The sequence below is a fragment of the Cuculus canorus genome, chromosome 1, assembly GCF_017976375.1.
Source record: "Cuculus canorus isolate bCucCan1 chromosome 1, bCucCan1.pri, whole genome shotgun sequence".
NCBI classification, from domain to species: Eukaryota; Metazoa; Chordata; class Aves; order Cuculiformes; family Cuculidae; genus Cuculus; species Cuculus canorus.
The window spans coordinates 141,657,856-141,680,647 of record NC_071401.1 but is presented as its reverse complement, the minus strand read 5'-3'; the positions used below and the strand labels follow the sequence as shown (position 1 = coordinate 141,680,647).

The 22,792-nt window shown below is 38.6% G+C and overlaps 1 protein-coding gene across 19 annotated transcripts in view; it reads right to left on the bottom strand.

The window, feature by feature from the left end:
• Positions 1-22,792, bottom strand: part of MICAL3 (microtubule associated monooxygenase, calponin and LIM domain containing 3) — a 177,062-nt gene that overhangs the window by 74,832 nt on the left and 79,438 nt on the right. For 11 of the 19 annotated variants that reach the window (XM_054052402.1, XM_054052322.1, XM_054052775.1 and 8 more), the window contains 11 exons: positions 22,285-22,481; positions 21,257-21,369; positions 20,732-20,794; positions 19,822-19,995; positions 18,644-18,736; positions 13,191-13,283; positions 11,005-11,061; positions 9,045-9,149; positions 6,419-6,526; positions 3,675-3,782; positions 2,839-3,025 (listed from right to left, as the gene is read on the bottom strand). In XM_054052402.1, the coding sequence (XP_053908377.1) occupies positions 2,839-3,025; positions 3,675-3,782; positions 6,419-6,526; positions 9,045-9,149; positions 11,005-11,061; positions 13,191-13,283; positions 18,644-18,736; positions 19,822-19,995; positions 20,732-20,794; positions 21,257-21,369; positions 22,285-22,481 (1,298 nt within the window). Of the gene's footprint in view, positions 1-2,838; positions 3,026-3,674; positions 3,783-6,418; positions 6,527-9,044; positions 9,150-11,004; positions 11,062-13,190; positions 13,284-18,120; positions 18,145-18,643; positions 18,737-19,821; positions 19,996-20,731; positions 20,795-21,256; positions 21,370-22,284; positions 22,482-22,792 lie in introns of those variants that run through there. The other 8 variants (XM_054053351.1, XM_054053423.1, XM_054053584.1 and 5 more) reach the window with 6 other exon arrangements.

The following is a 22,792-nucleotide window of genomic DNA, read 5'->3' as shown; positions in this document are numbered from 1 at the left end:
TCTCCCCCCCTCCTATCTAGCCTCCTTTCCATTGGGTGCCTGACAGCCATTTAGATTAAAATCCTATCAAACACCAAAGCAAAGCTGTGAGGCTTGTGTGGTATCACATACTAACAATGCAGCAGTGTGTGAGGAACAAAGACATCATCACATGAAAAGCTGGCAGAAGCACTTTTGGAAAAAGCACGAATGAATACAACCAGCAGGGGAAAGTGGGAGAGGACAGTGTTAACTCCCAAAGAACCATCTCTAAAAATGCACAGTGGCTACTTGTGGAAAGGACAATCAACCAATGACTCATTTTCACAATTAAGACCTTTTGTGATACTACTGGTTTAGTAACATTCCAGAAGTCTAGATGGGGTTTCACGGGTATCTGAATACTGTCAGGAAGCCAAAGTAGCACTAGTAGACCATAATACAAATAATAATAATAATAATAATAATAATAATAATAATAATAGCAGCAAATTGATGGCACATAATTCTCTTCCAGTGTATCTTTGTCAGTGCATCCTGATTGGTCTTTGCAGCCCATAGCATCCTCTACAGCTATCCTATTCCTACAACTTTGCTAATGCATTTCAAACCTATAGTCTGACCTTTGCCCCTCCTCTAGTTTCTCTGGGCTGTTATTTGTACAATGCTTTGTTTTATGACAGAAAATTGACAAATGCTGTCTTTCAAGAAGTCTCCGCCTAATTAAACATTTCTTACTATTTACTCTTCCAAAAACCAGCTCTTTCAAATTGTCTGAAAAGAGCAACAACAGAAAAACTCTTACATAAAAACCCTCAGACTCTGAAGCCTAAGACCAGTCACTGCAGAACGTTGCAGAATGCTCATCAGTCCAATCAGCTGGATGAACAGCAACAATGCATGTATAGTTTTGTTATTTTTTCTCTCAAAGAAAACACAGAATGAAATATAAGCTATGATTTTCACAATCATCAGATTAGATAGAACACCACATATTTCTCTCGGGCCATGTTTGCTTCGTATACATACACAACTGTTAGGTATATAATATCACTTCAGAATCAATGCTATAAATGTGTGCTGAAACTCTGAGCTTTATGTTTGCTTCACTGAGAACTATTTGGCCATAACTCCATGTGTAACCTTGCTGGCAGAGGGATTCACTAAATCTGGTGGCAAAACCTGTTTCAGCCCCAACAGCTCACAGAGGAGCTCAGTCTGTTATAGTCAGTGACTTGTGAACGCCCAAAATAACAGCAGTGCTCAAAAAAAGCTTTTTCCCTACTCTGATTACTGATGAAAATGTTACTTTTACATGTTGACTTCAAAATTACCCCGGCCCCTTTAAACTGGCATGCCAAGTCTGCTGACCTTCTGGCCAAGTAATCATGGGTTTTCTATTCCTTACTGGGGACTGCTTTGATGATTCTGTTTCCTCAACTCTCCGTGACCGAGCAAGTCTGTTACTTAAAGTCTTTATGTAATGCATTATCAATAAATAATTTTGGCTCTTTTTGTCCCTGAAGCTTAGACGGTGTTTCCACAGCCATTATTCTACGCAGTATAATCAAAAGGATTCTTCCCAACTACTGTAGTACAACAAACTGGCTAGGCCCTGTGGCACATAGTAGATAACTATAATTTTCAGTTGGCAGTAAAATATTCTGAAATTTCATCCTGTGGCATATCATCTTATAACTTTTACTTCATTTTTGCCTCAGTGACTGCGGAAAACTATCAGTGCTAACATTATTTTTTCCTGATATTTTAGCTTCTGCACCACTGTGCCTGGAGTAGAATCCTTTCCACCTAAGCCCTCACTAGTTTTACACTGTTTTGTGCATATTCTCCAACTGAGATAGGAGTAAAGCTAAATGTCAGCTGTGGAAGAAAATAAAGAGGTACTTGCTCATATAAATATAGGTTTATCTGAGATACTTTCTCATATTTTTTCTTCAGAAAACATGAAAGTTCTGTCAATCACTGCTCAAACAAAGAATGCAACATACACTACTCTTGGAGATTTCATAAATGATGAGACATTTCAAATGATTTCTTTCAATATGCAATTTGCTGATAAAGTGAGTTTCCTCTGCTGCTATACTGTATTGTTTCTCAGATTTGTTAGGCGTATCTGAAGCTCCCCTTAATGCTTAGCATGTTAGATTCTGTTAACTGAGTCATCAGCAAGTTTTGTAATCATACACTGAGGAGGAAGAAATATCAGAGGCAGAAAACAAGAGTCATTACTGGATCCTCACTAATTCAGCAACACTTTCTCTATGTGTAACAGTCACTTACCTCTAACTCAACTTCGATGCTCCATTTTGCACTATATAAACAGAGGTTGGTCTGCAATGAGCTATTATAAAGTTAGCCCGATTATAAAGTTTCTACTTTAGTACATCTAAAATAAACATACAGAGTTGGACACTCACGGTATCTTCAAGAAGACAAAGCTGACCACATTTGTCTGCAATGTATTGTTTTCTCTTAAGTGGTATTAAACGCTACAGTGTTTCCTCATTTGGCAGGACTGAAATACAAGTAAAGGGTCTAGCCTTCAAGCTTGGCCTCCAAATCCCTTTAAAGCCTTCAACCACCGTTTGTTTCTTTGCATTCTGGCAGCTATTATTACGTTAAATTAATTCCTTAAGTTAATTTGCTGTCAGCAAGACCTGGACACAGGAAATCCATACAGTTTGAACATTTTGAGAGATGGCATCTATGGAATGGAAGTTACTTTCTCCTCTAACTCGCCAAATAATATTTAAGCAAAGAAAGAGCTGAAATCCCTAGAGAAACTTCCAGGATAGTTAACAGAATTAAGAGATAGTTAAGAAAGGCAATTTTTCTTACCATCTTCAATATCATAGGCGTAAGATGACAAGCGCAGAGTGGTTGCACAGTATTCACACTTGAAGCAACTGCGGTGGAAGAACTTGCCTTCAGCACTCAGCCTTTCCATCACATAGACTCGCTTGCGGCAGAAGTAACAGACATCGCTGCCTCCCAGGTTTTGAGGGAACTCCTTTTTGAGCGAGCCCTAGACAGAAACAGGCATGGCTAAATTTGTGTGTCCAGTCTCACCCAGACTGCACGGGCATATTTTCTCTTCATTTATGTGGATACAGGAGCATCTGGATGCTGCAGTTTTTCCACACATGGATGCTGCAGTTCTGGGATACAATTCCACAGGTTTAACCAGGACACCAAAAACTAACCTTACTGTCCAGGGAAGAAGGTCCTAGGACGTCATGCCTACATATGTCACAAGTAAAAACGCTCTGGATGGAAGAGCGGACACCAGTAATATTAATGATGACCTTGAAATAAATGGCTGAAGTAGGCATATGATGGAAAGCCAAAATCATTAGAAATCCCTCAAACAGCAATTCTTACACCTATGTTATCAAAATCAGTATATCCTCCAGAAAACAATAATGCAGAAGCAGCCCCAGTGGATCAAACACATCTTCATAAACATGACAAGCAGTTCCTCAAATGTTTATGCACAACTCTCTGACACTGAGATTAGATTAAAAATCTAATTTTAGATGGAGAAAGGGAAATGAAGTCTTTCACAAAGCTATGACAGATTCCATCAGCGGTAGCAACAACTGGACACTCACAATACTTCATATCTATATTACATCTAGTCACAAACACGCATCACCTTCTGTGCATCATCTTACCAGTTCCTTCTTGTCTAGAAGGGTTTTGGGTTGCTCTTTCCTTTGAAGCTGATTGGCTATCTGCTCAGCCAATGAGCTCACTCCGCCTGTGTACATCTTTATATACTTCTACCAGATGGATGGAATAAAACAATAGGGCAATGAGAAAAGAAAAAAAATGCAAATTAAAAAAAATGACTAAGAATGATAATAGGTTAGGAGGTGAAAAGGTGCAGAGAGGTCAAATCATGCCAAGACAGTGGACAATATGAAGTGATAAGTAGTAATAGCAAAGCTAGTGTCATCAGAAATCACCAGTGCAGTCCAGGATCAGCTATAACAATAGAAGGCTTACATTTTGGATTCTCTAAGTGTGCTAGAAATACTGTGATGACGAAGAAAGCAGGTCTTATTGTGGAGTATTTTGCACCTAGAAACCTAAGCATAGACAATCCTCAAAGGTGAAACCAAACATAGGTTAAGATCTTAGGTTCCAGGAAAAAATGGCATCAGAAACAAAGATATTTAGAAGATATGTTACATGATCTAATGTTATATGCTGATCACAACAGCAGGTTTATATGCTTAGCAACTGGAAAGAACTCATTTATAGAGCATTCATAGAGCAGGAAGAAATCTTTATGTAAGGAACTCATAGTGATTAAAAAAATATAAATTCTTCCAATGCTAAAACCAGAGAGCTTTGTACAAAAAAAGATGCAAGACTCTCATCCAACACATTAAAGCCAAACCTGCATATATCCGGAACACACTTGTTCAACTATGAATGTTGCTTTATGTCTAGGCTTTTCTTCATCACAGGTAATGACGGACTCTATAACTCTGGATATCTAAAACCCCTCCAGTAGTCTGAGAAACATAGGCAGGTGAACTCTTACTTTAGATCGTACAAGATGAGTGTTTGCAAGCCAAGTTTAGTCATTGCAGGAGAGAAGGAAATGTTTTTCACAGGAAATACAACTGTTGGCAATAATTACATGGTTAAGGAAATTACGTGGTTATATCTCTGCTAACTCAAACTGCAGACACTTCATATTTGACTCAGAGCAGCAAGGAGCACACCAAGCAATTTTCCTTTTCCACTATTTTCCCATTCCAATAGGAATGCTTCTAGCTGGACTCTCCTCAGCAAATGAAGGATCATCAGAGAGATATTCCGTCTTCCAGAAAGTGTCAAATAACAAGGATCACAGTACTCTGAAAGAAAGGTCTAAAGCTGTATCTCAAAACCCCCTTTACTCATACAGCAAAACTTGTTTGAAGCACACTAGTTATTTCCCACAACTAATAAAGCAGCAAAATTTCATACATGTGGTTATTAGCCTTCTAGAAATGTTTAAGACCATCGCATGTTCAAACGTGAGAATAGCAGGAAGCATCACAGAAACTGAAATTCACCACAGAATGGTGGTACTTCGGGGAAAAAGATTTTGAAACTGGAATGCTCAGCCATCAAAGATAAACATTGCTATCACTGAAGTCCTACCTCTATAAGCTCTGTGCCACTGCAATTATGAGGGTTATTTCTACCCAGATAGAAGTTCTACCTGTCCACTGATTACACCCCAAAATGCAGAACACACACAGTATTTACAAAGGCATGAAATAACACATGATTTGTCTTGCAAAATTTTCCAGGTTCCGTATTTTTCCTCGGCTAATTTGTGCACACACATATGTGCAGAGGTGTCTTCCAATGTCATATATCATATCTTGTCAAATGTTATATTTAAAATGGTGCTCGCAGGAAAAATTTTTTCCTTTCATTCAACACTGATCTTTGGCAACCACAATCATTTGGCCAAGAGTTTTCCATTTTCCCCTAAAAGACCAGAAACTTATGAGGCTTTTTAAGTTTTCTCAAAAGATTGATCAACCTTTTCCATGGGAAAAGTTTTCTTTTAGTTGAAACAGGTTTCCATTGAAAAAGTTTTGATTTGAAAATCTTTATCCAACCTTAACTGCAGATGCTTCAGGATCTTTAAATTTCTCCCAGCAGATAAGAAGTATCACACTTAAAAAGTGATTATGCTAACATTTACTCACAATATCTTGGACTATCTGGCATGGGAAATACGGTCACTGAATTTTTTATTTGGGGTTCTGTGTTTCTGATTTGTTTTGCCTTTTTTCCCCCCTCTATACCACATTTAGACAAATACTGGGTCTTAAATGAAGCATTTTATCTTTCCTTTCATGGGAAAAAGCCTTCAAGATATACAATGTACTGCAACATTTTCAAGAGTCAAAGAACTCACTTCAGCTTAGGTCACATCAAGTTCCTGGTGTTTATGTATGACAACTGCAACTAATTCAAATTCTCAGTGATTCTTCAGAAAGCCGAAGTAATTTTTGTTTCACACTATCCATTAAGCATATATGCACAAACACATTTTGTAGTTTAGCCCAGGATCTCAACAAAAGCAAGCAAAACAAGAAAGCTTTACTACAAAGCCAGAACTATCAGTGCTCAAAAAACCTGATTTGAGAGTGAAACATAACACACGCTTTTCATTTACACCAAACATTAAATATATTTAGTTTCAAACTGCTTTACAGCTGACAATAACCAAGCTGTGCCACACGTTGCCTCTAGCTTCTCATTTGTGCATAAATATGCACAGATGTTACACTCTGCAAGGTGAAGCGTGGCAAGCCCAGCCATCTCTTGTGGTGTGTCCCTGGCTGGGGTGCAGCAAGCGAACACAGCTGAGTGCACCTTGCAAGACTCAGGCTAATGCTACCTGTCGAAGAGAGTCAGATGAAGGTGAAGAAGGGCGATTAGAAGAGCGGAGGCTAAGGGAGAGCTCCCACTGGTCAACAAAGAATCGGCGAGACGGTTCAGTCTCAGGCTAAAAAATAAAATATAAATCAAAACAATCATACACGGCTACAGAGGGAAGAGAGAAGAAAATAAAAAACCTCAGGTCCTTCTACCCACCATCCAAAGAAATTTCTTAATTCTTGTAGGAAAACTTGGGAGAAATATGTCCCGTGTAGCTTCACTTTCTCCTTAGTGAGGCAGAGTAAGTTATTCTTGATTTGCTTTTTATTAGGTTTTAAGTCATTCAGGATCATTTGGAAACAGTTACCTACTTCCACAGATGTCCAGCCTCCTGTAACTCAACCAACTAAGCCATAGGCAAAGATCCCAAATCAATTTCCTCTGCTCCTCCTGTGTCTCTCATTATTCTGTATTACCAGGCTCAAGGCACTGCGATTCTATTTCAGGCCATGCGAGACCTCGTCTACAGTTTAACTGTACAAAGCAAAAATCCTGCTACCCTTGGGTATGAAAGAGAAAGAAATTAACTTGTATGCATTGCCAGTAACTAGCAGCAAATTTCTAATCTAAAATTTACTGTAAGTATGTTGGAAACATCATTCTAAAAGGAATAAAACTATATAAACCAATCTGCTGTTCTTGCTTATCAAATGGCAAACAATAAATCCCAACTGAGAATTTGCTTCCTTCTGAAAGTGGTTCCTCACAGAGGAACCAAAAATTTGGTCTTTGAACGTACCACCCCCCCCACCCCCCGGTTCGTTTTGCCTACCTCCCAAGAAATACCTGACATATATAGAAAAACACGATAACTGGCAGTATCAGATATACAGTGCTCGTAGAAACCAGGCATTTCTAGCTATTATAATTTGTACATAAAAATTATGCAAAACTCAAATATTTTACTCTCTTTCACAAGAAAATTATGTTTTCCATTATAAAAAGGAAAAATAAACGTCATGTAGCTGCATGATCCATGAAAACAGATATTTCTAGCTGCTTAGAAGAGCTTATCCTCAAGATTAAATCTACTAGACAAAACGCAAAATAGCTTGGCTTTCACAATTTCCCTAACTAAAAGAAATATAACTGTTTACTTTATATGCAGGTTTTATGTACTTAAGATCAACATTTAATCACATTTCCTTTCTGAAAATGTCTTTCTTTGCAAAGCTTTCTGTCTTACTGCTCTATTTTTCTTGTTTTCTTCCCTTAAGCCCCACATCATAATTTATCATTGCCCGCAGTGTTTCAACATCTGTTTCCTCTTTTTCTTTTCTTCTCTGACCCAGCCACTTCATGCTTTCCTCTACTTTGTGTTCTCCATCTCCTCCATATTTTCGCTCTTCCTTAATTCTGCACTATACAGAAATCAGATAGTTTAAAAAAAAATTCTATCCCTGCACTGTAATGCTGTTAATTTTTCCATCCTCAAAAAGAGCTTAAAAGTGCAAGAGAGCAATACAAAACGTAAAAGCAAGATGTTTTGGTCTACACGTTCATTTCTATATCATCATTTCAACTAAGTAAAGAAAATGCACATGAGCATGCTGTCCTTCGATCAAGCCTGAGATTTTCAATTGTTTCATCCAATAACAAATGGATGTTGATATGTTTAAATTGGTCATCGTACCTAGTCTTTCCTGGTTTCTTCTATGTCCCCAAATTCTATCTCAAATCCAGACAAAGGTTCACTCTTCCTTTCTTGACAACAGCTTCATTGACTTTAATTATCAGCAAAGACAGCATCCCCAAAAAATAGCAATGGAAAGTGACCTAAATGTTATAAATTTCCTTTTGACGTGGCTTGGAAATGTTATGCCCAGCAAAAGTTCTGGGACCGTTTATACTCCAGCCCTAGAACAGAGTTTGATTTTTGGATGCTTAACTCAAAACAATAAATTATGAAAAAAATCATTTATGTAGATGGTGTTTTCAAAAAGCACTCTCCAGCTTGCCAAATACTGTTGAAGATAACTGAAAACAGAGATTGGGGCAAGCAACTAGAAACTAAAGAAACCACTGTTCAAACTGGCATGCTCCCATATGCCAAAGATGACACACTGGAGAGAAAATTAAGCACAAAACCAAACCAAACCAAAAGCGTACACTGGAATCAAAGAAAATCTACACAAGCTGCCAACTCTACTTTTGGAAATAAGTATACAGGAAGCATGAACACAAAAGAAGTACTTTAGAGCCAGGAATTATGCTTGGAAAATATGAACATTCTTGCTTCCAGAAGCAAGTAAAATTTGTGAGCAGCTGACTGGTAAATGACCAGCATGAGATGATTTGATGTGGAGTGCAGCTGTTTTTCAGCATGTACTCTGAAGCCTGGAGGCTGTTTTTTACCTTATTGTTTATATTGTGTTTTGAGAAACAGAAACATTCACCAAACAAGGAGACATTTAAGAACTGGCAATTAGGATAAAAATACTACACAAAATAGACTTGACTGTTTTTTTAACCACATGACTGTACAGCAATGATCATCCTATTTGGTGACTGTTTCTATCCCTCTGACCCCAGATGTGAACAGTACCCAGAATCCTGCACACCAGATAAAGCAGGGCTGTAGTCACCTGATGCCTCACTGCAGGTCTGGACTCCCGGAGGGCAGCTAGCTGGCATGCCCTTTGCTCAACATTCTCAGGCACTTGGTCATCAGAAAATAAACGAGGAGATCTCTGTGAGATGAGGAAGGAGGAATGGAAGTAAACAAACCAGCATATAAAAGCCCCACGAGGAACAGACACCAAAATGTCAGAGAAAAGGTATGAAATTCATTCACATGCAGAACAGTAAGAGGAGCTCCCATGTGAAGACTGGCTTTATTTCCAATAAATGGAAATTATTAATATCCAGTGTCTACTGTTCTAATGAAGTGATAAGTTTTGACCTTCAAGGCCAAGAAAAAAAACAGTTGTGTTAGTCCTTACTCACAACTCACCTACCTAGGACTGCTGCAGCCAAAATGAAACAAGTGTGTGGCCTCTCTCTGGCATCACCATCCAAAAAAAAAGAAAAGTGGCTTTATCATGCACAAAGGAGCTTATTTGCCAACTTATTTGTTATCAGTTCTCAAAGATTTCGTTTATGTACCTAAACCTGCACATATTTGTGTTTCTCAGAATCAGCGCACAGAAACACTTTTTTTTAGCGTAATGTACTTCAGTCCTCATAAAGAATGAGTTCATCCTTACTCGTATATGAAAAGCGAATGCTGTACTTACCAAAGAGAGGACATTTAATGAGACTGGCTGGCCGAAACCAAGCACAGCAAAATCAAACTACCACAGAATTTGCCAGTTTTACTTCTCTTACTTCACTGCTCTACTTGTTCTTACTGCACTGTCACATTAATATACCCCACGCACAATATTTGACACCTTCGCTATTCTTGTCTTTCCTATGAATCTTCTAACACTGTTGTGTGGGGTAGTTTGGTACCCAGCTTGTAGCCTGCTGTACAGGACAGCAGTATCACCTGCAATACCATACTGCCTTCAGCTAGTTTGTTTGTAGAATTCAAAAGTAAACGCACCTGAAACTACAAAGAAACTTCAGGCCTGGTCTGTCAAGAGATCCAAGGTGCTAACTGTCACACATTGTTAACACATTGCTAACTGTCCTCCAAAGCAGAACAGAAAACTGGGTTCACACCCAATTTATGAGAAACACTTTTCCCATTCAGATGCACTAATAATACTCTACTTTCAGCTGCTTTCAGTTCCACCTACTCCTTCCTACTAGATCATTTTCACTAAAACTAGGGCCTACTATAAAGCTGAGGGCTTCTGTGTCACTACAGACACATGCCTATTCATTTTCTACTGCCTGACAGAAAACATTCGGTCCACAAAGGTCTTTTGTTAGACCACATTCTGAAAGTTGTAACAGTTTTATAGCTGGCTACCACTTATGACTTGATTCATTCAAAGCCTTTACTGGAATGTCAATTAATTTGTCGATATGAATTCAAATCAACCAATTCTGAGTGCCCATCTTTCCTTTTCCCATGCTTCTCTGTAATACTGACCCATTCAGACAACCGTTCAATATTTCATTGTTAAGAAGGCTTCAAAGTCTCTATGTTAAATAATGCCTTGTCATTTTCCCTTTTACTTTGGCCTGTAGGAGGCAGGATGGAATGCCAGTTGTTTAACCATCCAGAAAGCAAGCAGTGGAAACAATGCAACCATGTTTGCATGAATTAGCACAAAACATAACTCTTCTTGTTCTGCTACAGCCACAGCACACTTCAAAGAGGTGTAAGAGAAAAAGAAGAATGGGAAGAGCTTAAGTGCTAGATCTACAGCAAAATAAAAGCATATAGCAAACTGTTGACAAAGGCTTGTTATGCATTTATGTGGGTGTCACACAGAAATAATCACTCCTAATGGACTCTCAGCAGCTCCAGCGTGTTAACAGCAGCATTAGGATAAGTGTGTTTCACTACCCAATACATTTGCTCTCCATATTACATACATCCACCACAGCCTTGTGTTATCAGCATCCATGCCATTTGTTCATGCTCTTTACCCTTTCCTGTCTGGGACTCTGCTCCCCGGGACAGTTGGCATCAGGTTCCCTGTTTCTCTGCAGGCAAAAATTATGAGCTTAATAATAGCCAAAACCCAACTTCCTAGTCAAAACACACTTCATCTGATTTTTCTTACAATGCAGGCAGAAAAGAGGCCATAGTGACAGCAGAACAGTTTATTAAGAAAAATATTCTAAAACTGGCAATAATAACTTGGATACAGTAGGGAAAAATTTAAAAAACAGTCCATATATATCCATATTAGGTCAGTAAACCACAATGTAGTACCACAATGTAATGATATTAGTACAGTGAAGATGGTAAGACACTCAATATAACTCATACTGTGACATTAGATCAAAAGAAGGAAATAGAAAGTTTAAAAGAAGTGGCAGATTGAATGCATTAGAAGAGCAGAGGTAGAGGTTTCAAAAGACATCAGTGTAACAAGGACAGTGTAACATCTGACTTGCTATGAGGCCTGGGCCAAGACAGTTTCAGGAAAAGAAATCATTCCTAAGAATGTCTCCAAAAGCAGACCACTCTCAACTGCGTCTAACAGATCTGTTCTATAGTACAGGGGATTAACATCACTCAGAGTTAAAAGGAGGAAGCCAGAGTTTTTTTAGGATTATTATTTGTCTGAGCAAGAAGACGTGTAAAAAAATTTTCCTACAGGACACAACACAGAAAAAGGTCAAAGCACACTTTGATCCAGCACCAGTTGGCTCTCATGACTGAACGAGGCAATCAAAAAGACACAGGACAAACACACACTTGGAGAAGCTAAGGAGGGAAAATACAGAGCTAAGGGATCCTTAGTGACTGAAAGGCAATCTATCTAAATGGAAAATGAATCCAACAACACAGTAAAAAGTAAAACTCAGCATTTAACTGCCTTAGTTTCTGTATCTGTAAGCTTGGGGGAGAACCTTTCCTCCCATAAATTCTGTCAAAATTTTCAAAGGATGTTGACAAGAAGAAAGCAGCTATCTATCACATCATCTGATAGTATTACACTTAATTCAGCTTACATGTGGGTTTTGCTAACGAAAAAGGCTTTCCCCACCCATTCTACCACACTGTGCCAGAAAACTAACCACTTCTTTGTTAGGACAATTTTAAATCAGCCCAGTAAGCAGATCTGACCTATCTTGGTCAGACATTAGAGGCAGCGGAGAATGTGTGCTCCAGAGACTGACAATAATCAGACCGGATTAAATGTAATGTAACAACACGCCAAGCAAGCATAGCACTAAGGCAAGTCAAACTTTATATGCAAACTTTATTGTTTCTCTGCTAAAAGGTAATATGCCTTTATAGACTTTATAGGCATACAAGTGTTCAGCAAATAACCATTTTTTCCACCTATAGGGAAATCTATTTTTAAGATTCCTGCTTAGAGTTACAGGAGATCTATGGAACTGCAGCTGCCTTTTTATCACCTCAAGGTTAATTCAGGACTGATCTGGGAGGAATGGCATTTATTACTGCAGTAGGAAAATAAAACAGAAACATAAAAGAGATACAACCCAAAGAAGTATGATGACCCTGTACAACAAGACACAAATATTAAAGATAATACTTAAATAGAAGGACAACAACCACATGTGCCAACATCTGGATGCACATTTATACACTCTGTTCAGAACAGCTCTCACTGCTCCAAATTCAAACTCAGACAGACTGAACACAAACACCTGCAAGACAAAGGCTTCGGTGCGGGCAAAAGAAAGATCACGCTAGACACAAGTAAGCCACTACAACACCCTGAAAATGCACTTCATACAAGCAATCCTGAAAAAGTTTCATGCATACAGGGGCAAATTTTCATTCACACTTGTTTAAATGAAGAGTGGAGATGGAGAAAATTGCTTTTTCTTTCCCAGCACCACTCCAAAGATTTGATTTCTATTTTGCAGAAACTCAAAACTGGAAAATGCTACTGTAATTATTACAATACAGTAAAATCTCAGAGTCTCCAGTGCATCAGACAAACATCATAATCATATTTTCGGTGACCTAACACCAACCTGTTTCTAACTGAAGAGACTGAAGAAGACCTATCACAATCTGAAAAAAGAAGACTGGAAATGCATTTGTAAATGGGCTATGTGGTAACTGATCTAGTCACTTGTACAAGCAGCAATGGAGAAGGAGGGACAGAGCATGCAGAGGGAATCACCTGCTGCCTGGGATACGGTGGAGAGGAGGGTGGAGTAGAAGAGAGCATGATCACTTTTTTGGGGCAGGTCCGAGAACGTTCCTTAATCCTCATCTTTTTTTAAAACAGAAGAAGAAAAAAAATCATAATAATGGTAGAAAAGAGATAACGTTACCATTGGCTTTGGTGAGACAGGGCAGAAGACATGAATTGAGAGACCATGACCCTAAGCTCATACTTCCCATGAATGAAGCCACATTTTATCTCAAGTTGAAAGGCTGAAGTTTTTCCACCGATAGCCACACAATCATGTCATCCATTTGGCAAATACTTTGAGGGGCAGCCAACATGTACTTAAATCCATCAGTTGAGTTTCTGACTCAAGGTTTTGCAGTCAGTGAAAGGTACAACTTGGAATTCTCTATAGCACAGCTGGACCGCTGTCTTTCCTTCATGAAAAATTACTCATTGCTGTGCCTTGCAATGTTTAAAGATATCCATCTCAGTGACCTAATTACTTTTGCTTGCAGTTCATTAGCAATGCAACTCAAGTCAGTGTCCTGTTCTCAGCTTCAGATCTCTCCTCTAACTTACAAATACTAAACCATCTCAAGTAAGTTAAACTGTAGAATGTCATTCTACTAGAACAGGAATACAGCTGTTCTATCACTAAAATGTAATAATTTCTAATAGTCTGAATATTACACAATAAACGTACATGTCCTCATTTTAATATGACAGAAAATATGCCAATCTAGTTCTGCACTTCCTTACTAAATAGTCCTTTCTCTACCACTTCTTGATTATTAATGTATCATCTGCCTGATTTTTCCTTTTCTTTTGAGTTCTCACCAGAGCATATCTGGAAATTGTTGCACTGCCAACAAAAAAATAAAAATGCTATGTACCCAAAGGCACTGCTAAGACAGCCTCCAAAGAAACAGCACGCTGTTTAAAGATACTACAGATGTTCCTCACCACCATTACAGCTGAGCCAGCACTAACATTTTTTAGGTGTTCTCTTCTCTTTCTGAAAAATACAAAAATTTCTTCTAACTCAGGCAGAAGCTACAAGCAGCTTAAACTAAAGAACATGACTTTGCACTGAAGTTGGTGACGAAGACTCAGCTATGGAGTCACTCATTTCTAACTCAAAGAGCGATAACACTTTCAAACATACTGAACTGTTCATGGACTTTCATCTGACCATGGCCAAGCTTGCATTTAAATTTTCAACATCTTCACAAACTTGTTCACTTTTCCGTGGCAGATCTCAAGACTATAACATGGTAAAGGCATATGATGTACACGTTCAGTCCTCCAGTAGGATGCATTTCTGAGCATGCAAAGACAAAGATGGCTATAGGGAAGAGGAAAGATATATCAACAGAGTTAAATAAGAAATTAAGTAGGAAAAACAATATTTGCAGGAGTCCTTGTTGTTTTAAGTTCTCCTTCCATTAAGATTTCAGCTCCTGCTGACTGTGGTCATCTCAGTCGCTCATATTTTAAAACCACAGTTGCAACAGAATTACTGAGAAGAGTCTGTACTGCTGCACCTTTATCACACTTTAGGGGATCATCTCAAAAGAACAAGCATCAGATCTCCAAAGGCAGAAAATATCTGCACCAAACAACATGGGATCTCCATCTTACAAGCAGCTTTATACATATCAGTGATTTAAGCTTATGTACTTCACGCATACCTTGTTGCTGTTAGAAGACCTACGAAATTATTGCAGAAAACTGCTGAAGGCCATAAGTTGAGAGTCTGAAAAGCCAGAACAAAATTCAATTTAAAAGGCTCATCTCCCATACCATAACCAGTCAGATTCTCTTCTGGATAGACCACATGGTTTTTCAATGGCTTCACAATCCCCGATGAGATGCTTTTTCCCAAAAGCAGCTAAAAAGGCTTGGAAAGCAATAGAACACACCACGGAAGATGTTTTTATGCAAGTAGGAATTCATTTGAGGAGATTAATTATCACACCATGGAACACAATCCATTTTTTCCTGAAGATATTACCATTATGTAAAAAATGACACATATTTCCACTGTGCATATACACTTAACAGCATCTTCATGCATTACCAGCTACTGCTGAGGTGCTTACAAATCAAATTTTGACAACACAGGTCAATATTCTCAAAGTGTAGCTCAATAAAGCCAACTTTGTAATCTGATTCATGAGGAAAAAGCAGGTCACAAAGAATGCTGTGAGCAGCGTATCGGTGAAGTTTTTAACCACACTGATCTTTTGAAGGTTTTCCTTTTCCAAGAGAGATAGCATCAAAGGTCTTGTGATTAAAGTAAAAACTGCTTCAGAACAGATTCTGATGGGATTTCACTCTTTCTAAGAAACTTGTCTTAGCAACCAACCTATACCTCACCCATACAACAAACAGAGAGAGAGCCTGCCTCACAAACTCATTCAAACTGCTGGCCTCATAACTCAACTCCGGGGCAAAGTAAGATTCCAGACTTAAACTCATGAGCAAGTACAGCTAAGGAAGTCCATCAATAGCACAAGGCAGACGTAAATTTTCCATCAAAACTGTGTCTAAACCAGACCACATCCTTTGCAACTGTGTGGTTTCACCTCTCAATCACTCTTATGCTTTTGCAGTTTACTTTTCTCTCCTACGCAGCTTCCAAGATGCAGCACCAAACCTATCAACCATGAGATGCAAAACGCTCCTTCTCCCAAAGCCCACTAAGTTGACCAACTTCATTCTGCCTACTGGCAAGAACATTAGACAATTTGTGGTTTCCCTTAATAACACATCACCCCTTTGTCCCCCTTAGGAATCGCTTAGCTCTTCCTTCAAAGGATCTTTTCAGTAGAAGGTATTTGTTATGCGACATCTTACATGCTATCATTGACAGAAATTTCTGCTGAGAAATTCTGACATCAATGCCAAACAATACAACTCTTTCCCACAGCTTCATGAACAGCTCTTTGCAGTTAACATGCATCCTCCCTAAAAAGCCTGTTAGGAGCAATCCTAATCCTTTACAGTACCTCCAGTACCATGTTCTGGTACCCTGGACCAACTTCACTGGTGGTAATCTGTGTCCCAGAAAATAGCTTTGTAATTAAGAGTGCCCAGTGTCACAGTACAAAACCTTTTCAGTACCATAGTAACACAGAGACTCACTGCTATCAGAGTCTGTGTGCCTAAGTAACCAGATTTAGGAATCTCAGATGCCAGCTGAAACACTGCTTCAGCAACGTCCTGCAATATGGATTTCGGTTCAAGCTTGGCAAAGCTGGCTGCTTGGCTCAGTGGATGGCTTCCTGCCTCATCTGATCAGTGAAAAATACATGATTCTATATACTCCCACAGCTTTTGAATGAAGATGATGGATGTTCTTCATTTCTCCAGGCACATAATAACGAACCTTTGGAACTGGGACCATATCAAATTTTTTTTTCACCCTACTGTATCCCGCAGATTTTGCATGCATGAGACCCAGTTTTATTCTTCTCCAGTTTTCAGACGGAAAGCACTGCGAACGCCAGCATGAAACCTGGACCCAAGAACCAACCATCTTCTGCTGACGCAGGAAAGCCTATCAAGGAAAAATCTTCTCTCCAGCTGTAATCTTGAACAGGAAATCATCCACACAAGGCAATCAATATGATTGTTAGATAAAATAATCTAAGTCCTCTGAAAGTACAACTGTAGCCGAAAGATTTTTCAAAGATCTACCCTACACTGCTGCCTACATAAAGATGCTACTAATGTTGAGGGAGACTAGAAGGATTATTCAGTCCTTTTTTAAAAAAAAACCCAATTGTTTAGTGAAAACAAGAACGAAACCCAACAAACTGTTCTCTGGTGAGACGAAAATTCCCATCATAAAGGTAGTTAACAAAAGTTTGTCCTTTCAATTACAAAAGGATAACAAGAACTTCTGTGTTTCACCTTAAAGGCTTAATTATAAAATCTTCATAAAGTTTCAAAAGCAAGTTCAAATACAAATCTTGAAGCTCCAGGGACGTGATCTTCTCCAAGTGCTAGAACACCAAGTTATTTCATCCAAGTGCTTTCATCCTTCTGAACTGAGATAAATTGGAATGCAATGGTTGTCTTCCTGTTTTTCATGGAGTAATATAAGCAGTGCTCATCAATTGTCTTGATATTGCTATTGTACAGCCATATTATGCTCTTCAGCACCAGTTCTTCGGGTTCTTCTGCTTGACATGGGAAGTATTCTTAAAAAATGAAATTTGCCTTAATCGTGAATGATGTTTATCCACCTGAAAGTGCTCATTAGCCTATAAAGAAGATTTTGATGAGACAGAATGTAGAAGGAACACTGAATGAGTCAGGAAACCTAAGCATAACATTGACATATTTTTAAGCCTCTCTTGACAGCTCTACTGACAACAATTCTTCTGGTTTAGGTCTTCTTTATCTCCTAGAAATCTTCTAGATTACGGCACTGGTCATGGCATGCAGCACTAATTGTGTTGAATGCCTTGGACATGAAGTTCACTATGAAGCCATAAACATACAGGACAGTGCATTTTCAAAGCAGTGTCATCTTCCTCCTCTTGACTCCAAAGTATGCTCTGACTAAACTGCAACCAGGAAGAAGCAGACGTCTCTCCAAATTACAGCTGGCAAAAAAATGTATCTCAGCATTCTCAGAAACATAAGGAGGCCATTTGCACTGGGAAACAGTGGAAGCAGAGGAAGCCAGTGAGATAAGTATCCTTATCTGCCTGGAAAGATTGTCACAAGCCTTGCTTTTGAAAGTGCAGTGCTGAAAGAAAAACACCAGCAATGATGCTGAGCCAAAATACACAACAGAAAATAAAGTTCGATACCTGCCAAATTGTTCTGCTATTAATCCAAGTTCTGACCCCCTCTGTGGCAGAAAACCTAAAATTTACTTAATTCATAGTAATACAGGAATTGCAATGCAATGAACGAGAGAAGTTGTCAAGGACAGCTATGTTTGCTGTGGAGAAAAGAAAACCACAGTAAAGTCTCCTGTAACTGCGGAACACATAAGATTTCACATGTGAATAGCAAAACTTATAACTTCTTTTACTATTAACATCAAAAAAGAGCTTTAATATCACAGGTGGCATTACATCTTTAACCTCATTGGTTGCTATAATTGCTTACATATTTTCAATTTTTTCTAACAGAACAATGTAGAAATACTCCAGATGATGAAATGTCTACGCTAGGTTGCATCTGTAGGCAGGGTTTCTGCTAAAACATCCACTGAAACGCCAGGGAATTGAAACTAGCATAAGAGGGCAGGGAAAATTTGACTAAATCCTTTTGAAACATCGTTACTAAAGGTAGATTTTGATTTTATTCATTAAAAGTTAAATTAATTAAATAATGGACTCACACAAGGTGCTAGAAAAGGACTGGTTTGAAAATGGGACAGTGATAGCTGGTGTTTGGTGCAGGCAATGCATTGTATTCACGATGAGTTTCTTTACCTGTTTCCACTGGGGTATGGGAGCAAGACGGCCTTGCTCTCGTCTGCTGGATGGTTGGTTGTGAACACGTTCTTGATAAGGCAGGACAGGTTGCTGCATGCAGGTTGTAGGGAAAGTGGGTTGGGACCGAGGAGGAAAGAAAACAGTAAAGGAAATTCAAAGAAAGCCAAAGGAATGGGATATGGAATCAGACAGACAAACATTGAAGAAAAAAAAAATCTAGGGTAGGGGAGAAGTCATTTAGCAAGTAAAATATAAAAGGGGAAAAAGCATCCGAAAATGGGAAACCACTTATGTTTTTGGAACTTTCCTTTATTTTCACTGTTCCTTCAAATCAGCCTGCTTATTCTCGCCAGTTTGTAGTGGCTAAGGAAACATTTGACTGGTATTGGGGAATAAAACATGACTGTTTTGAAACTATGCTATATTGCTAAGACTGGCATGCAGTGCAGCAAAGACATACTTGTCCTCGCTTAAAAGTAGCTAGGTCAGGTCCCACACACAATCCAACCACAGCAGTGCAGAGTTTGGCACAAATTATGGAAACAGACCATGTGGCAGAGCAAGAACTCAGGCACTTAAATGGTACTGGGCCTCAAGCTGCTGACACTGTACTGCTAGCGGTAGCTTGAAGTGACTCAATCTAACTTCCAAGACAACTAGCTTGCAGTTGCAGTAGTTCAGATACCGTCCTGAATAACCAGCAGCCACCAGGAAGCCATCACTTGGAATGAGAAAAATATCCCGAGTGCATAGAAACTCCCAGGCATGTGCCGCACTTACACATACATACAAAACTTAATCACAGTTCACAAGAACAAACAGATATAACCTAGCATGAAAAAGTTCCAATCAAAAATGAAATGATTTCTTAAACATTAGGAATGGGATGTTCCTGAAAGTCTTTTCAATAGTAATACTAGTTCCAAAAGAAACCTAATTGCTGGCAAGATGTTTTTGAATAAGATTACAGGCAATAACAGGGAAATAGACTTTTATCTGGAAATTATTCCAATACTCCTAAATTTAATTTTTTCTCTTTTGAGTAATCCTTACTCTTCCCTACAAGAGCCTTTGAAGCAGAACAGCACCACTGCCATCCTGTCTCACGGACTGCTTGATTATCATTACAATTTTCCTCCATAATTCTAAAATAAATTTTATCATCCATCCCCTACCTGTCTTCGTAAGGTGGAGGACTGCACTGGTGCATTCTCTTCAAACTTGGCCAGTAGCTGGGTTGCCATGGACTTGACTTTGTTCTGATTCCCAACAGCAGCATCAATCCTCCTCTCCGTCAGGGCACTAACCAGTGTGGGCCTTTCTTCTCTGTAGCTTCGTGGGATGTCCTCCTAACAATCAGCGACATCAACATTTAACAAGATGCAACTGGAGCCACCTTTTCTCTCTTCCCCTTTGCTGTGACAGGTTTCTAACAGTGTAGAAAACAAACCTACTAGTTTGTGCTTGAAAGCTCACATTTTAATTTCCTTTGGCACGTCATCAAAAGTTCTGTTAAACTTATCTTTTCAATCTTATTAGATACACTTACCTACCAAAGAGACCACAGTTGAAACACTCCCATGAATCCAGTGGCACAAAGCAAAGACCTATCTTTACGCCTATACTGACAACTCAAAGCACTAGATTTTAACTCACTTGTATCTATTTGGCTACATAACAGTTCAAGTACCACAGCTTCATGGGGCATACTAGAAACGTGTGCTTTTTGCACTAACCAAGGCTAAGGCTTAAATATGAATGAAAATTCTGACTATACCGCCCAACTTTACTAAATAAAAATTTTATTCTTGGCATCCTCATCAAATCAAGGTAAATCACAGTAAGTATAGAGTATGAAGGAACTGCAACAATTCATTTGCTGCATTGTGTTATTTCATAAGCATCAGCAAATTATTTGCACGACAAAGTATAACTTCTGAAGAAAAAATAACTTTTATTTAAAATAAAAAAACCCCCAAACCTTACATAAACTCTGTCTGGATACATAAAATCTGGGGCTAGAGTGGGAACGAGGAACTTACCACATGTTTTCGTCCCTGATACCTTCCTCACTATAATACTTACATCCTCAGATTGGCTGGTTTTTCTCCTCTTTCCTGCACCATCCAGTTCCTTTTCTTTTTTGTCCTGCAAATGGAAAGAGGAGGGGAAAAAAACCCCAAAGATAAGGATTCTCATACCTTTCTGGCCTGAGATAAATGTCACTGGCGCACTTAAGCAAGCTTTGCATCACAACTGATTAACTCTCAGGGCTCCTTCTCCAATTGTTTAAGGGGATTCTTACCTTCAAACTGGACATTCTTCAACACTTTTAACTAACTGGGAACTGAACAAGCCATTGTGTTCTAACACAAAATATATCCCCCAAATATTACCATGAGGTTAGGATTTTAAGACTGAAATACATCACTACTTAAAAGTACATATTATGGGTGTAATTCTGCAGTTAAGTGATGTGTTGCCCCATGCCAAGAGCCAATGAACACGTGGTCTTTCGTAAACACACAGCAGGTACAGAATGCACCCCTTTTTAGTAACATCTACTTGAACAGAAACCTAACAGTGTTATCCAGACTGTGGTACGGTTACCTTTGGAGTGCGTTTCCGAGAGATGCTTTGTCCCAGCTTACTGAGAAAAGAGATGGGGGATTTGGTACTGGCAATTAAAGCAGCTTTTTCTTCTGCATTCAGGTCCAGAGTATCTGTTAGCAAAAACAGACAGGACAAGGAAATGCCAAGAAATTATTTCTGGAGTGTTATTATTAAATACACAACTGAAGGATTCATTGATTTTTTTTTTTTAAACATAGCAGTCTTTTTCTTAAATTCTCTATACAAAATTATTGTAATGTCCAGAATGAATACTATTCTCAGCTACTCTGCTTTTTCGTTTTACAAAAATCAGTTCTTTCAAAGTTTATAACCACTCAAAATAAATACTGTGCTTGTTTCCTCTATTTACTTTCATATTTAAAGAGCATGCTGATCATTAGTATACTTAAGAAGAGTTTTGGAAATAATAACTCATACGCATTAGATTTTTAAAAGGCTATTAAACACAATTTTTTTTTCCCCACCAGAATGACAAGACATGAAGATCATCAGTAATAAAGAAGCAGCTTTAACACTATTAATATTTAAAGGTAGGCCTTATTGATTTGGGCTAGGCAATTACATCTTTCAGTTCTAGTCAGAGATCCTTCATTCCTCACTGGCCTGAAGTTACGCCTGCTATTAATGGATGGTAAACAGATATAAAACTTGGCTAGTGTTTTGAAATTACCTACTAAACAACTATCAGCGAGACATCCCACATTAGCCAACACAGATTAGCCTCTAGTAACAGCAAGAAAACAGATAAGATATTTAGTAGTGCTGAAGCGAGTTGAGAACTTTTGAGGACATTATTTTCAGAACATGGTTTTGTATTAACTCACGATTTTGCTCCTGATGCTAACATGGTGTTTATTAGCACCAATAACAAGTCAGCTTTTGTAATGTAAAGTTAGTGAGTGTTTAGTATAAGCTTATGCAGAAGCAGCATGAAGATAACTGAAGCACGCACATGCATCCAAAAGCTGTCTTTAAATCTGAGAGATCTGCTCCAAACTCCTTACCGCTAGAGGGGATGGTGTCTTTGAACATCTCATAGAACTGTGTGAGGTACATCACCATCGATAACTTATCTGGCTCTCCGACAGATGCCATTTCCTTTCCAGTCATAATGGGAGATATTCCAAACTCTTTTTCAGCGATGTCAAAGGCCAGCTGGTTATTCCTCTCCACATCGTGCTCATCCAAAGAATCAAAGTCTCTGCAAAGGGCATAAAGACAGGATGCACTGAATCAAGTAGAAAACAGTCTACTAAAAACTCGGGGATCCATCTCTCTAATTCTTTTCCCTCTGAAATCTCTCAAATTTATTTGCCAGAAACTTTTTTGTGCAGCAGAGTTGATGCTACTTAATTACAGTGAACTTTGGCTTAAATGTATTCTTTTCTCAATTTTTGCTCCTCCTCCAAACCCAGATATTTCTTCTTAAAAACTTCATAATACTCTGAAATAATTTCTTCACCTCCTCCTTTGCCAGAAGACTGTACTGTTTTTCCCTATCTAAAATCTTCT